This window comes from Diuraphis noxia, unplaced genomic scaffold (genome assembly GCF_037042655.1).
Source record: "Diuraphis noxia isolate RWA-SAM2 unplaced genomic scaffold, SU_Dnox_SAM2 contig0002, whole genome shotgun sequence".
Classification (NCBI taxonomy): Eukaryota; Metazoa; Arthropoda; class Insecta; order Hemiptera; family Aphididae; genus Diuraphis; species Diuraphis noxia.
The window spans coordinates 76508441-76523340 of NW_028301712.1; the positions used below are offsets into that span (position 1 = coordinate 76508441).

General features: G+C 27.5%; 2 protein-coding genes across 3 annotated transcripts; one reads left to right on the forward strand and one right to left on the reverse strand.

The window, feature by feature from the left end:
• Positions 1-519: 519 nt before the first annotated feature.
• Positions 520-4966, forward strand: LOC107173880 (uncharacterized). The gene is made up of 8 exons (XM_015524606.2): positions 520-852; positions 1607-1814; positions 1870-2007; positions 2080-2267; positions 2342-2469; positions 2524-2701; positions 2767-2936; positions 4502-4966. The coding sequence occupies exons 2-8, from the start codon at positions 1622-1624 to the stop codon at positions 4869-4871; spliced, it is 1365 nt and encodes a 454-aa protein (XP_015380092.1). The 5' UTR covers positions 520-852; positions 1607-1621; the 3' UTR covers positions 4872-4966.
• TyrRS (Tyrosyl-tRNA synthetase) lies at positions 4958-11822 on the reverse strand. 2 transcript variants are annotated; one of them, XM_089221426.1, is made up of 11 exons: positions 11416-11556; positions 11262-11336; positions 10135-10310; positions 9959-10080; positions 9435-9575; positions 9156-9341; positions 8859-9089; positions 6718-6843; positions 5388-5538; positions 5179-5323; positions 4958-5110 (listed from the first exon to the last, which is right to left on the reverse strand). In XM_089221426.1, exons 2-11 carry the CDS (start codon positions 11274-11276, stop codon positions 5000-5002), a joined length of 1404 nt encoding a protein of 467 aa, XP_089077552.1. In that variant the 5' UTR covers positions 11277-11336; positions 11416-11556; the 3' UTR covers positions 4958-4999. The 2 variants fall into 2 exon arrangements, with proteins under 2 accessions (XP_089077552.1, XP_015380079.2); XM_015524593.2 differs by lacking the exon at positions 11262-11336 and having other exon boundaries at positions 11416-11822.
• Positions 11823-14900: the final 3078 nt, after the last annotated feature.

The following is a 14900-nucleotide window of genomic DNA, read 5'->3' on the forward strand; positions in this document are numbered from 1 at the left end:
CAAAAGTATCGATTGAATGCTATATACGATATAAGAATTCTGAAAACTTTGAATTTTTCGTCAAGTGTAATTGAGATCGATTGTTGACTTTCTGACACTTTTGATTTTTCAATTTTAACTTCTCCAAAATTGAATTAGAACAATTTTTTTAAGTACCTAATGTTTCTTTTTTTATATATAACGCTTTTAGGAATTCAGGGGTTCATAAATGCGAAAAGGTCGATCTCAATATTTTTGACGATGAATTCAAATTTTATCATGATCCGATCAGTTATACAAATTGCATGACATGAAACATAGAATTTATTACATTAAACTCATTGTATTAGTTATATAACAGAATTAACGATATAGAGATATATATTATATAGAAATCGTGGTCGACATTCCACAGTGAAGATCACAGACTGCCAAGTGCCATTTGTTCCAAAATATCTTTGTTCTAATTATCTAAATGTTATCTTTTTTTCCAAGATACATTTGTTCCAACGACAATAAAATTTGATAAGAGATCACAGACGACGGTTTTTTTAAATCAATTTTCATTGTTAATTGTTATACTGTTAAATGTTAATACCTACTTTAATAGTGTTCAATTTTTCAATTTTTCATACTTACTCCATTCTTTATTACTCTAACTCTACGACCTAAATACCAACAATACCCATGTTCTAGTGTTCTTCAATCAAGATATTATATATATTATATAAGTAACCAGTGTCCAGTATACATACTACAGATGTATAAATATTAATTATTAGATGCTTGTAAAATTTAGTTAAGTAATCAAAATTTAAAACAAGTTTCTCAATATTTAATTTAAAGTGCTTAAAAATTATTTAAAACTTAAAAGTAAGTGTTTGTTACCTTACCTATATTATGTGTTTTTTTTATAGAAATGTATCTAATAGTTATAATAAACTAATAACTATGTATTATAACTATTGTATTATAACTTATAATACAACAAGTATAACTACAAGTATTACCTATGTATATTAATACTATGAATTATCAATGTTAAAAATAAAAAGAATTCTATAATTTATCCAAATTCCGAATAAATTGCATGCTAATAATCAATACCTATTAAATACTTAATTATCATACTATATAATTCAATGTTTTTAAATTGATCAATTTGATTTCTATTTTCTATATTGTTTATTAATAATTCATTATTCTTAGTGTTGAAAAATTTCATTTGCATTCTTATGATAGTAGTTTCAATGGTTGTTTCTTTAACATTATCTACTCACTGTATTTTTTAAGACATGTAAATAGTTTATCATATTTATTTCATATTTTATTTTTTGAAGTTTAGTCATTGTTTGTTGGTTCTCGGTACTAGACACTAGTTGTATTAAAATGTATTGATCACAGATTTGTTTTAATAATTAATGTATATATATCAATGACTCAGATTATATAAAAGTTAATCACAACAATAAGCTAATAATTAAACATTTATTATCTCCTTTAAAATACAATAATACTCTTAGAAAAAGAATATAATAAAATACAAATTACTGATATGTTCTAATCTTTTATTGATTATGAACAATGTATAAGTAGATACTGTTTATTAATTAAATATTTTTTTCAGGTTTGACATAATATTATGGAATCTAAGGCATGTAGACAGAAAAATGCTATGATTTCTTTATCAAAGCCAAAATATAAAACATCTTTACCAGAAAAACAGAATACCTGGGGTAACCTATTAAATAAAAAATCAGTTGGCACTAATACAGTTATAGCTTCCAAAAATAAAACTAAAAAATATTCCTCTATTCCTGAGATGAATACTAAAAGTATGGAAATTTTTATTTTTTATAAAAATTAATATTAATTAGTTTTTACCTCTAGCAATGACCAAGAGTGTACAGTGTAGTGATTTACCTATTGAAAAAGAACACAAAAGTTCTAATTCACTTTCTGTGTTCAATCCGATCAGAACATTACAATTTCTACTAAAGGAAATTATGGAGTTCCCGAGTGTTAAAAGTTAGAAAAACAATTTTTTTTTTAATTTTAAATATATTTTTATTTATATGAATTGTATTTATTGATTGTTAGATGGAGATATTGCCAAAATTGTTGATGAAATGCAAGTGGTTGTGGGAAGAATTGCTGATGAATATGCTGAAAATTCGCCTAACCCTAAAATAAATAATATTCCAGTTATGAATTACAATTCTATGATTCCAACTAGGGATGATGATTATTGTAAAGGTTTAAAATATGATAACAGTTCTCAAGAAAATGTAAGTGAAATTAATTGTGTTTATTATTTTTTAATAATAAATCATTTATATTATATTTTTACTTTTTATTTTAGGCAAATTTGTCTGTACTGCTAGCAAAAATATCAGAACTTGAAATTCATTATAGTCAGTTGACAAAAGATAACACTAAATCTAAAGAAAAACTACAGTGTGTGACATCTGAAAGGGATAAATTACTTGAGTAAATAAATAAAAATAATTGTTTGAATGTTTTTTAATTTTAATATTTAAATAGAAAATATAAAGAATCATGTGATTCATTGGAAAAGTTAAGTAACCAAAAGCGTGAATATTTAGATACAATAACAGAACTTAAAACCAAACTGTTAGCTTCAGATAAAGTGATTAAAAATCAGGAAATAATCATTACAAATTTAAGTAAAAGATTTAATAATTTACCAAATAAAAACAAAGTTAGTATAAACATATTTATTTATTTTTCATAAAATTAATTTTTATACTTTAAATTATTGTATAGGCTAAGGAGTATGTGAATGAAAATATTGGAACTGAACCACACAACACTTACCAATCAATACTAAAAGAAAATAATGAATTCAATAAAATCACTAAATCAAATTTGGATAAACTAGCTATTACCAGTAATCTTAGAGATGATGAAATCTCTAAGCTTAGATCAGATATAAAGTAATGCATTTTAGTTAATTAGTTTTTAATTAATTAATTATTAAACAATACCATGCTATTATATTTATTTATATTCATTATATATGCGTATTAAATTAAAATTTATTAATTACATTATTGATCTATTTATTAGGACAGAGTATACAATTATAGTCTGTAATTCACACCACAGTTCTGTTTCCTAATTTGTAAATAAATAATAAACCGTGTATAATTATACTTTGTCCCACAAAACAATAATCAGTCCTCTGTACGCGCGAATAATTTGTGATGAGCAAAGTGATTATTCTCTCATTAAGAGCATGTGTTGTCTCTGTCTTGACAAGTGTGTAACAAAGCAATTTTTACGCTCAGCAGAACACATTAGTTAAAAATTGCTAGTGAATTGACCTCTAATAAAATCTAAAGGTAAGATTATTATCTAGACCAGTGTTTCCCAAACCATGGGTCGCGAAATTTTTTTGATGGGTCGCGACTCGCGGTTACGACTACAGTTATTTTAGTTGTAAATTGATAAATAGTATAAATAACTAGTATTGTAGAATAAATGACGTAAAGTTATTATGATTATGGAATTTTTTTTATCTTATCGGTAAATGTGCTAATGATTAGTGACTAATCGATGCGATCGGTCTCGGTCGTTTGTCCATAATCCACTAAATTTTGTATTATACTAATTTTTTGTATTTTTTTATAATTTATTTTATTTATTTATTAATTAAGTTATTATTATTCAGTATATTGTATTCGTATTGTATTTTATAAAAAAACTCAATGATAAAATGGATTATAGTAAAAATCTTATTTATTTAAGGCATACTTTTTTTTAAGGGGGGGGGGCAATCGCGTACCTAATAAAGATTAAATGTATGGGTCGCCATTGCAAAAAGGTTGGGAAACGCTGATCTAGACAACCTCATAGGCTTTTTATCATATTTTAATTTTGAAGCAAGTTATTAATATTTTAAAATTGTAAATAGTTTTTACATCTTAAAATACTTAAAATTCGCTTGAAAATTAAAATATGATGAAAGCCTATGAGGTTGTCTAGATAATAATATTGTTTTTAAACTGTATTAGTTGTCAATTTACTCTAAATGTTTAACTAACAGAGTTACACGTGTTCTGCTGTGCGTAAAAATTGCTATGTTACGCACTTGTAAGACAGAGACAACAAATGCAGATATCACTTCCTCTTAAACAGACTATACTTTTCTTGATTTTGCTATTGAATCATGTTTTGATTTTGTTTGAGACATGATAGGATATTCTATTTTATTTCTATAACTTGTGTATAATATTTTGCATTATTTTTTATCTAATCAATCAAGAATGCTTCAGTGTTATAGTGAACAAATAATTTTTTTTTACCATTATAAATGTAAACATATGCATTGAAAAATTAAAATAAATTGTGTAAATCTGTAGGTAGTAGTTAATTTATTGATGTTTTATTAGATTCAGTAGATTTATAAAATAATATTATTATTATATCCAACATTTATAAATAACATTATTGAACAAAATATTTGAATTTGTAAATATTTATATTTATATTTTTTCAGACAGATGAAGCAAATCGTATTAACTGGATTAGAAAATAACGATATTAAATCTGTGTCAATGATATCACTAAAATCAGAAGGTAACCCAATAAAAGATTTTCCCAAGCATAGCAAAAATAATAAAAATGATGTAGAAAATGATATTGATACAAAATATACTGAATATAACAGAGAAGCATCAGCTATAAAACTAGCTAAGACAGAACTTCAACAGTTATTTGAAACAATTAAAAAACAAACTCATCATTCAAAAAAACTTTTCAATTCTACTTTTGTAGATAATGAAAGAGTTTTAAGTGATATTTCTGATGATGAAGAAAACTCAAATGTATCAAACTTTATGAGTGTAGTGACTCATTCAAGTTGTTAATTATTTTATGCACTTGAATGATATTTATAATTGTATTATTAAATTATTTCAAAATGTAAATATAAATATTAAATATACATGAAAAATACATTTTATTTCTTTATTGTTATTATTTTATCTTAAAAAAATTAAGCAATATTAACATTTTTTAAGGATTTGCTCAGAATTTTTCCAGCATTTGTCATCAAGTTATTGGATTTCCACTGCGCTTCACACAAATTCGAAACTTTTAAGTCAACCTAAAAATTTTTTTTTAATATATTCAAAATTAAATAAGAAAAGAAAATAATTTATGAATAATATTTACCTGAAGTTGTTCCCAAATTTTCTTTTTAGGATTCAAAATTTTGTCTGGTTCACCTTGCTCATAACTTTCAACAAATACTTTATCGCCTGGTTTACTTCCTTCAGCTGGTTCTAAAGGCTCAACAGACTTAACTCCATTGTTTTCACTATAAAATATAAAAAATCATAACATAAACAAAAATTATTTAATAAAATAATTATAAATCTTACATTGATGCACATAAAACCATTCCACTCGATTCAATACCTCTCATTTTTGCAGGTTTTAAATTACATAATACAACAACTAATCTATCTTGCATTTCGTTAATTGGTACGTAATTTACAAGACCACTAACTATTGTTCTTGGCTGCTCTTCACCTGTATAAAATAAAAATATATCATTCAATATTAGATTATTTATAAGTAATGAAAATTAATTCTATTAAATTAAAAAATACTAACAAATTACTTATGATAGTTTATGAAATTAATTTAAATTATCTAGTTCTCAATAGCTGTATACAGTAAAAACCATTGAAAGTGAACTCCAAGGGGGCAATTGAAAAGAAAAATTGGGAAATGAGAATTTTTTTATTAATAAGCAACTTCTTAAATGTGGTTTACTGTACTTAATATACAAGGGCTATTCAGAAAGTAAGGAACGTTTCCGTCTGATGCCGCTAGGCACGCGTCGATTGCGTACATTTTGGTATGTACGTGATCGACTCCTCAGGTGGCTTCCAGACATAACAACGAGAGTATCTCTACGCTGCCCGTTTTTTTCAATAATTAATTTTAAAATGTGTGCTGCAATTGAAAATCCCGCCAGTTTGCCTCGCATGGCAAAACGCACTCAAAAACTCCTTGATTCATTCAAATGGGAAGTTTTCCCTCATCCACCCTAGCACCAAGCGATTTTCACTTGTTTCCAAGGATCAAGACCTGGCTAGGAACACAGCGCTTTGACAACGATGAGGAGCTCCGGGTGAGCGTCACAGAATGGCTGAGATCACAGGCGGCAAATTTTTACGACGACGGAATTTCAAAGCTCGTTTACCGCTACGATAAGTGCCTTAATTTGTTTGATTATGTAGAAAAGTAGTATAGAAGTTGCTCTTTCAGATATATATAATAAAATTGTTATATTGTACTTGGTGATTTTTTAATTCCAAAATGTTCCTTAATTTCTGAATAGCCCTCATAAATATTGAAATATAATATAATGAAGCTGCTAATTAACAGATACATTAGACGCCGCTTATAAGAATCACAAAAATAAGGTTCAGTAACTTACTAGACTTAAATTTGCCTGGATAGGCTAGTCAAGCATTCAAGAAAATCCAATAGAAAAAAAAAATGTAATAGGTAATTTATTAAAATGTTCAGTTTTTTTTTATCTCATTTCGCCTAAAAGATTTAATCGGTTAAAAGACTCACTTTGAGTTGGTTCCAATAAGAGGTGTCTACTGTATATAATCTATATAGTGATGAAATTAATAAGTAAATCTCTTAATCTCTTATACAATATTAGCTATAAGTAAACACTAAGATACATACCAAGATCAATCTTTTCAACATATAATGCATCCGCTTCTGGATGTTTAGATACTTCTATAATCTTACCAACACGAATATCCAAACGATTAGGGGCAATTTCTTCTTGTTGATTAGCGCTATTTTTCTCTATAACATCAAAATTAAAAAAAATATATATTGGAGTAATTTAATAATAGTATATTTAATATCAAGTCTATTTTGAAAATTTATAAAATTAATATTTAAATATATATAAGTAACCTCTTTACATTATTATCCAGATGAAATCAATAAATATATCTATATTTTGAAAGAAAATTTTATGTACTCCTATTAAACAGAAAACCTTGGAAAATTGTACAATTGAAAAGTAGGGTTTATATGTGTTTTGTAATTGATTAGATAGCTGTAAGTGTGTGTGTTAAATTTGAACTCAATGGCAAATAATAGCATACAAAAAGAATTCTGAAGGATATGATTCATGTACGAGGTGTGTTCAAAAAGTACCCGGAATTTTTTATTTTAATGGGTCTGGAGAGTCCGATTGTCAAATTTTTTTTTTATTGTGTTGATATACATGCCCCTAAAGTATGATAACATTTTCAGCTATAATCACTGTTTACTTTGTCTGTGGTAGTCGCTAAGGTTCGACGTGTTTTAATGAGCTCGGCGATTTTTGCTTGTTTATTAAACAATGGAAGAATTGAAGAGTCAAAGAATTTGTATTAAATTTTGCGTAAAAAATGAAATAAAGTGTAACAAAGTGTGTGAACTGTTACAAAAAGCCTGTGGTGAGTCTGCTATGAAAAAAACAAGTGTTTATGAGTGGTATAAGCGTTTCCAAGATGGCCGCGAAGACGTTGAAGATGACGAACGCTCCGGTCGACCCAGCACGTCAATAATCGATGCAAATGTGAAAAAAGTGGAAAAAATGGTTGTGAATGATCGTCGAATCACAATTAGAGAAGTTGCTGATGAAGTTGGCATATCGATTGGTTCATGTCATAACATTTTTTCAAATGTTTTGGGCATGAAACGAGTGGCAGCAAAATTCATTCCAAAACTGCTGAATTTTGACCAAAAAAACAATTGCATGAACATCGCTCAGGAGCTGCTAAATGACGCCAACGACGATCCAAGTTTCCTTGAAAGGGTCATAACTGGTGATGAAACATGGGTGTATGGTTATGATGTCGAAACCAAAGCACAATCATCCACCTGGAAGCATTCAACGTCACCAAGAGCGATAAAAGCACGTCAAGTTCAATCAAATGTCAAGGTTTTGCTTACTGTTTTCTTTGATTTTAATGGCATAGTGCATCAAGAGTTCTTACCACAAGGTCATAAGGTTAATAAGGAGTATTATCTTGAAGTTATGCGACGTTTGCGTGAAGCAATCTGAAAAAAACGCCCCGATTTATGGAAAAACAATTCATGGCTTTTGCACCACGATAACGCACCTGCTCATTCGTCGTTGCTTGTTCGTAATTTTTTGGCCAAAAACAATACCGTAGTCATGCCCCAACCTCCATATTCACCAGATATGGCTCCGTGTGACTTTTTCCTGTTCCCAAAGTTGAAGAGACCTATGAAAGGACGGCGTTTTTCCTCGATTGAAGAAATAAAAGCCGAATCGCTGAGAGTGCTCAAGGACATGCCAAAAAGTGAATATCAAGAGTGCTTCGAAGATTGGAAAAAACGCTGGCATAAGTGTATTATATCTGGGGGGGGGGACTATTTTGAAGGGGACCACATTGATGTAGACGAATAAATAAATATTTTTTTGAAAAACGAAAATTCCGGGTACTTTTTGAACACACCTCGTATATATCAATCTATATATTTTTAAGGATATTTTATAATAAGTAGGTAATTTACATTATTGTAAATACCTAACCTACCAATACATTAATCACTCCACTTAGAACCAAAAACCTTGAGAACTCAAAATTACATATTTTATTAATTTAAATACAAAAAAAATTAATAGTAAGATCCGATATCAAAAAATGTATATAGTAATATGTCATGTAAATTAAATTAATTAAATTAATATTTGTACTAAAGTAATTTGAAGTATTCAAAATGATTTGTGAAATAGAATACTCAACAAATGTGGTTTAAATTATTTAAGACTAGATACTACATTTTTTAAAACATACCAGTTTTTTTTGGTTTGACTGGAGCTGGGTATGCATTAGCCACTAGTTTCTGTAATTCAGGTTTATCGAATATTTGTCTTATTGGATCTAAAAGTCTATTTATGTAAAATTCAATAGATGCTTTTAAATCAGCTGGATGCAGCTTTTGTTCAGAAAAACAAATTTCAAGATCTTCATAGGTGCTAAAATTCAAATCTCCTCCATTCGCTTCATTTCTAGATACCTTAAATTCTTGAAGTAAAAGTAATTACATTTTTGTCTCTATTTTTACTAATAAAAATACAATAAAACTCATACTTTCATTAGGTTCAAATAAACCAAAAATGACATGTTTAGCAAATGCAAGTAGACCATTTTCTGCAATATTCCCAGGTTCACAGAATGCTTTTTTCAATTTTTTCTTTACAGTAGCTGGTGAATCTAATAAATCAATCTTACTATCCACTTCAGAAGAAGACATTTTACCTCCAGCTAACCCAGGAACTAAGCATATAACAATATAAAAGCAATTAAGTTATACCTAGACACCAAAATTATGATTAATGAATGTACAAATTTAATATTAACAAAACTAACCCATTGGATTCATTAAATGTATTCTTTTTGCATAACCCAACTGAGGAAGATATTTTTCAGACAATGTAAATATCTTACGCTGGTCTACTCCGCCAAATTGAGCATCAACTTTGAGATACTCTTCATCCAATGCTTGTAATCCTTAAAATAATAATAATTTAAATTATTAAAAAAAAAAAAATAATAATTTCATGAATTTAACAGTATTGTTTTACAAGTAATATTATAAGCAATATTGAAGGAAAATTAAATCAAAATAATATCCTACCAACATATTCTTTAAAAAAATATTAGATACGATTATTAGTCATTATTTGCTTAACTTCATAAATAATTTATTAAAGACTTTTTTTTAAATATAATATTGTGATAACACCATAGACTTAATTACTACTAAATTATACTACGTTTTAGATTTTAACTTGTAATTTTGAATGCGCTATAATTAGTGAACTCATTGTATAATAACTAAATTTCTTTTGTTCTCCACGAGTGAATTTTATCAAAATATATTTATAACAAACCAGGATATAGTAAACCAGATAGTAGAGGATTATCAACTTGTTTTACAACTTCAGCCCCAGCTTTCTTAGCATCATGTTCAGTAATTGAAGAGCTCAATCTGTACATATCCATTGTATACTCTCTAAACAAAACAAATTCTCAGTAACATATTAATTGTTTAGAAGATTTTAAATACTTTGAAAGTTGATATTCCGTTCCTCGTACAAATTTTAATTTTTCAAGTGGTACACCAATTGAACTTAGCATAGCTTTGATTGAGTGCTCATAATACTGTACTCTGAGTTCTAATAATTCCCAAGGAGCCTTCATATTATCCAAATATGCATGTAAATCAGCAAATAATATTGTAACCTATATCAACATTTTAAAATATTACATATTACCTCAATTATTAATCTGAAAATTAAATATTTCACTAGTTTTGCTATCAATTTTAAATTTTCTTAAAATCTAGTACTTTAAATTGCATGGTCAATAATATATCAAATGTTAAATAATCAGTTGTTTAAAAATGATCAACCAAACCAATAATTGAGATAATTAAAAGCAGAATCAAGTTAATTTGTAAGATACATGTAGCTATTTGTTAACTTTTCAGAATGCTCAAAACTGTAACTTAAGAATTATATGTAAGTTGAATATTGAAATTACATTTAAAATTTCATGAATATACCATATGCATATTGTTTATTTAAAAATCATTTAAACTTATAATTAATTAAAATGTAATAGAACCACTAATATTTAATTTTAAAAACCTATTGTAGTAGACTATTCACTATTACTAAAAACTATGGCAATATCTGTTGTTATATTATAGATATTTAAATAGAGTAAAGATTTTTATTAAATGTGCTGCTTTTAAACAGTTGCTTTTCCACAGCATAAATGTGTCAGTTTTAATTTTTAACATTGCTACAGATTCCCTTTCTAGCTGACATTACAAAATATATTGCTCAATCCTATCTTAATAACCACCTATATAGCACGCTAATTCACCTGAAATTGTACTTTTAAGCATAGTTGCCCTTAGTTATCACGAGCTGCTAGTGAATCTCTGATTTATATTGATTAAATAAGTTTTAATAAGATTAAATGAGTAGAATAAAAAAATATGTAGAAGCAGTGGTACCAAATGGATGCTGGAGTTGTCAATGGATAGAGAGAAGCAGACGATTTGTTTAGAGGACTGACTTTAAAGGCTTAAACTCCCACTAGAAAAAGAAGTTTAATGTAAAAAGTATGTTCATAAACTATGTTGTACTTTGTTGTTGTCATTATTATTATTGTTATTGTTATTACTATAAAATGTAGCATTTAATTTTCAAGAAGTTTTTCAATTACTGTCCATACAAATTGATTCTTTGACCTGATGGCCTGTTACAAAAATAACATAAAAATCTTTTATACATTACTATAAGAATTTATCGTTTATCAATATTTGTCTTATACATGCCTCACAGCCAGCTTTTAAATAGTCCGCTATTTTGGATATTGGAACAAAATATGCAATGTGTGGTCGTCCTGTTGTGGCTGTACCCCAATAAATTTTTAAATCCCTTTCTTTTAGTATAACATCGAGTTTGTCTTCGCCAAGAACCTCTTGTAGATTCCGTAAAATTAAATTTTTCTTTTCGATAACTGACGACATTTTAAGTTTAACACAATCAAGCCACGTGTACAGGTGGTAAACGCAGAACAGCAAACGAGAGACTCTACGAGACTACGACTACAATTTGTGGAGTTTATTTATCTATAGTTTTTACACAGAGCAATCAAGAACTACAAAACGCAAATGTGAATGCCAAAGCCAATGCTGGAATTCGAAAAACTTTCACCCGATTATAATATTATTTTGTATAACTGTGATATACATTGATAGTTGATACCATTTAATCTTTTTAGTTTTTTCATTATTGTGTTATCAACGGTGATATGAAAAAATTCTTTGTAATGATATCGGTTATCAATTATATTATTGTCTTAGAACTTTTTATAGACTGGACGTCAAAATTAACTGTTGTATGGATTATGGAATTTGAGTAAGCCTTTGCTCTGAGCCCCTTAGCCAATGGGTGATGATTATGATTCTCAAAAGTATCAAAATAAAACATATTATATTATTATGATGTATGGCTAGGCGTGGCATATTTACACATAAAAAGTAGTGAGAATCATGAAAATATGTCAAGTTTAAAGTTGTTAACCTAATAGTTTTCTTCCAGTCTTATAAAGTATGCTTATTCAAATACTTATGTACCAATGGCGTCCATTGGCCTCAATTTTTTGGTGATACAGAGAAATATTCTTATTTGAAACCCCCCAATACTGTGAGGATACAAATTTTTATGATTTTCTAATGGTGCAGAAATATTTATATTTATAAATAGAGCGAGGATTTGTATGCATTTGCATATTTATTCTGGTTGATCGTATGATATGCCAAGTGAGCACAAAATTTGTTTCATGACATAACGATTTAAAAAATGAAACTTTGTTAGTGTATATTTTTGCATATTTCGTCATTTCTATTTTAAGGGCTTATTTTACAATTTTAATTGCATATTTCATCTTTAATTGCATATTTCGATGTTTTTTTTTGTTTTATTAGAAATTTTTTTAATTTATACTATTTTCAATTATAATATAAGAAAAAAAAATTATATTTTTATAGTTTCGATTAATATTAAAATATAGGTAAGTACATTTATTTTAGGAGACATTTTTGATATAAATTGATTCTTTTTTTATATATAGATTAAAGCTACCTACCTGAAAATAGTGAAAGTGGAAAAAATAAAGAAAAGTGTTTTTAGTATTGTTCAATAATTTTTATTTATAATATATTGTATTAATTATAAATGTTCCAAAAATAAATTTTTTTATTTTCCATGCATATTATTTTAACATTTTAGTGCATATATTTATGCATATTTAAGATTTTTTAGCGCATATTCGATTGATTTTTAATGCATATAAATTCGCGCACTATATTATAAATATTTGTAGTGGTGAAATTTCTGCATTTGTACCACCCAATTTATATCACTGCGTGTACCTATTATATACCTATTCTTGATATATTTTTTTGTATTTTATATGATATCATATTCTAAAAAAATACCTACATTTGTTTTTAAAAATTGTAAACATGACTATTCAATATCAAATTATTAAATTATTGCTTTGTTAATATTTTAGAGCTTTAGTTGAAACTATTCTTTTTGAAATAAATTATCAATAACAGTATCTATATTTATTGCTATAAGTATCAGATTTATAGGTACCTAGGTAATAAACTAATAACTAATAAGGATGCTATGAAAAAGTCTCGGGGAACAAAAGACAAAAGTCAATAATATTATTAAAAAATAATATATATTATACATACCTATCAGGAAAATTTTTACAAAATATAAAAAAATATCATATATGTATTTATAAAAAAAAAATCATTGCGTAAATTATTATCACTGTAACTCTGGATAAGTATTCGTATTCGTACCTATTATTATTATTATTTTATTATTTATTATAATTTAAATAATTGACGTTTTAAAATTAAATTAAACGCATATTGAATTTTAAAAAAAAGCGGGTAAGTCGTGGATGTCGCTCATCTGCTGTACAGTAGGTTATACAATAGTAGGGGTTTATTTGGGTTTATTTGGGTTTATTTGGTGAATAAACGACATAGGGACGGGTGGCAGTATTGTGATGAAAAGTTCCCACCCGTTCCTGGTTTTTGAACAGGAAAAAAGAAGGTTTCAAGTGAGTTACTGTAATGGATGGAATTAAATATGAATCCAATGATACTATATCATTATATACGAACAACAATTCTGAGCGGAGGCGGTTTATCTGTCTATGATATATTTTATAATTTTTAAAAATTTTCAAATCTTAGATTCAAAAAGAAAATTTCGTGATTTTTACGTATATTGTCAAAATTCAAACTTTGAATGCTTATAAAAAAAATTTATAACTACGAATTATTTTTATTTTTCAACTGCTATAATTGTAACAATATGTCAACATTTTAGGAGCCTTGTATTAAATTTTCAAGCTTTTCTACCCAACAAATAGATTTTTATCGATATAAATTTAAAAAAATTAATAATGATCGAAAATTGCATGGTGGATAGAATATACTTATATAAACATTTGGTGAAAATTTCATGTATCTATGCAGTGGCGGCGCTAGGCGTGGGCGGTGTGGGCCATTGCCCACGGCCTCACACCTCAAAGGGCCTCGCGTTCCATAGGGCTTTATAATTAACCATAGAGAAATATGACAGAAGTTAAAAAAATTTTTAAAAGGGCCTCTTTAAGTCCACTTCGCCCACATGTAACTTTTACCTCGCCACGCCACTGTATCTATGGTTATTTGTTTTAAAGTTAAATCAAAAACCAAAATCAATATTATCGAAAACTGCAGATTGTGCGTAAAATTTCCCATTTTCCCTTAATTTTTAGTTTGTTTATCCCGATTATTTAGAAAAATATATATTATATTATATATATTTTTTACTTTTGACCTCCCAAAGTATCAACTAGATTCACTTTTTGATCGAACGAGGTACTGAAGTCGAAAATCGAAGCACTTTTACTGTCCCAAAACGTGATGACATACATAAAAAAAACACTTATATTATGGTAAAATCAATACATTCCTCGCTCCGCTTAGAATCTAAAATGTGTATGTTTACATTGTTATCAACATTACTACGTTGTAATAAATAATAATACAATAACATTAACATTGTAGTGTATACCAACGAGGTTATATTACTTATTATTTATTACAGTCTCGGGAGAAGACTATTTAAGTCTTTCAGGTTCATAGGCGTGCGCACGGGGCGAGCCGGTCAAGCCCAGACTCGACCTGAAACTTTTTAGGGGCATATTAAAATGTGCGTATATATTTAAATATTTTATTAT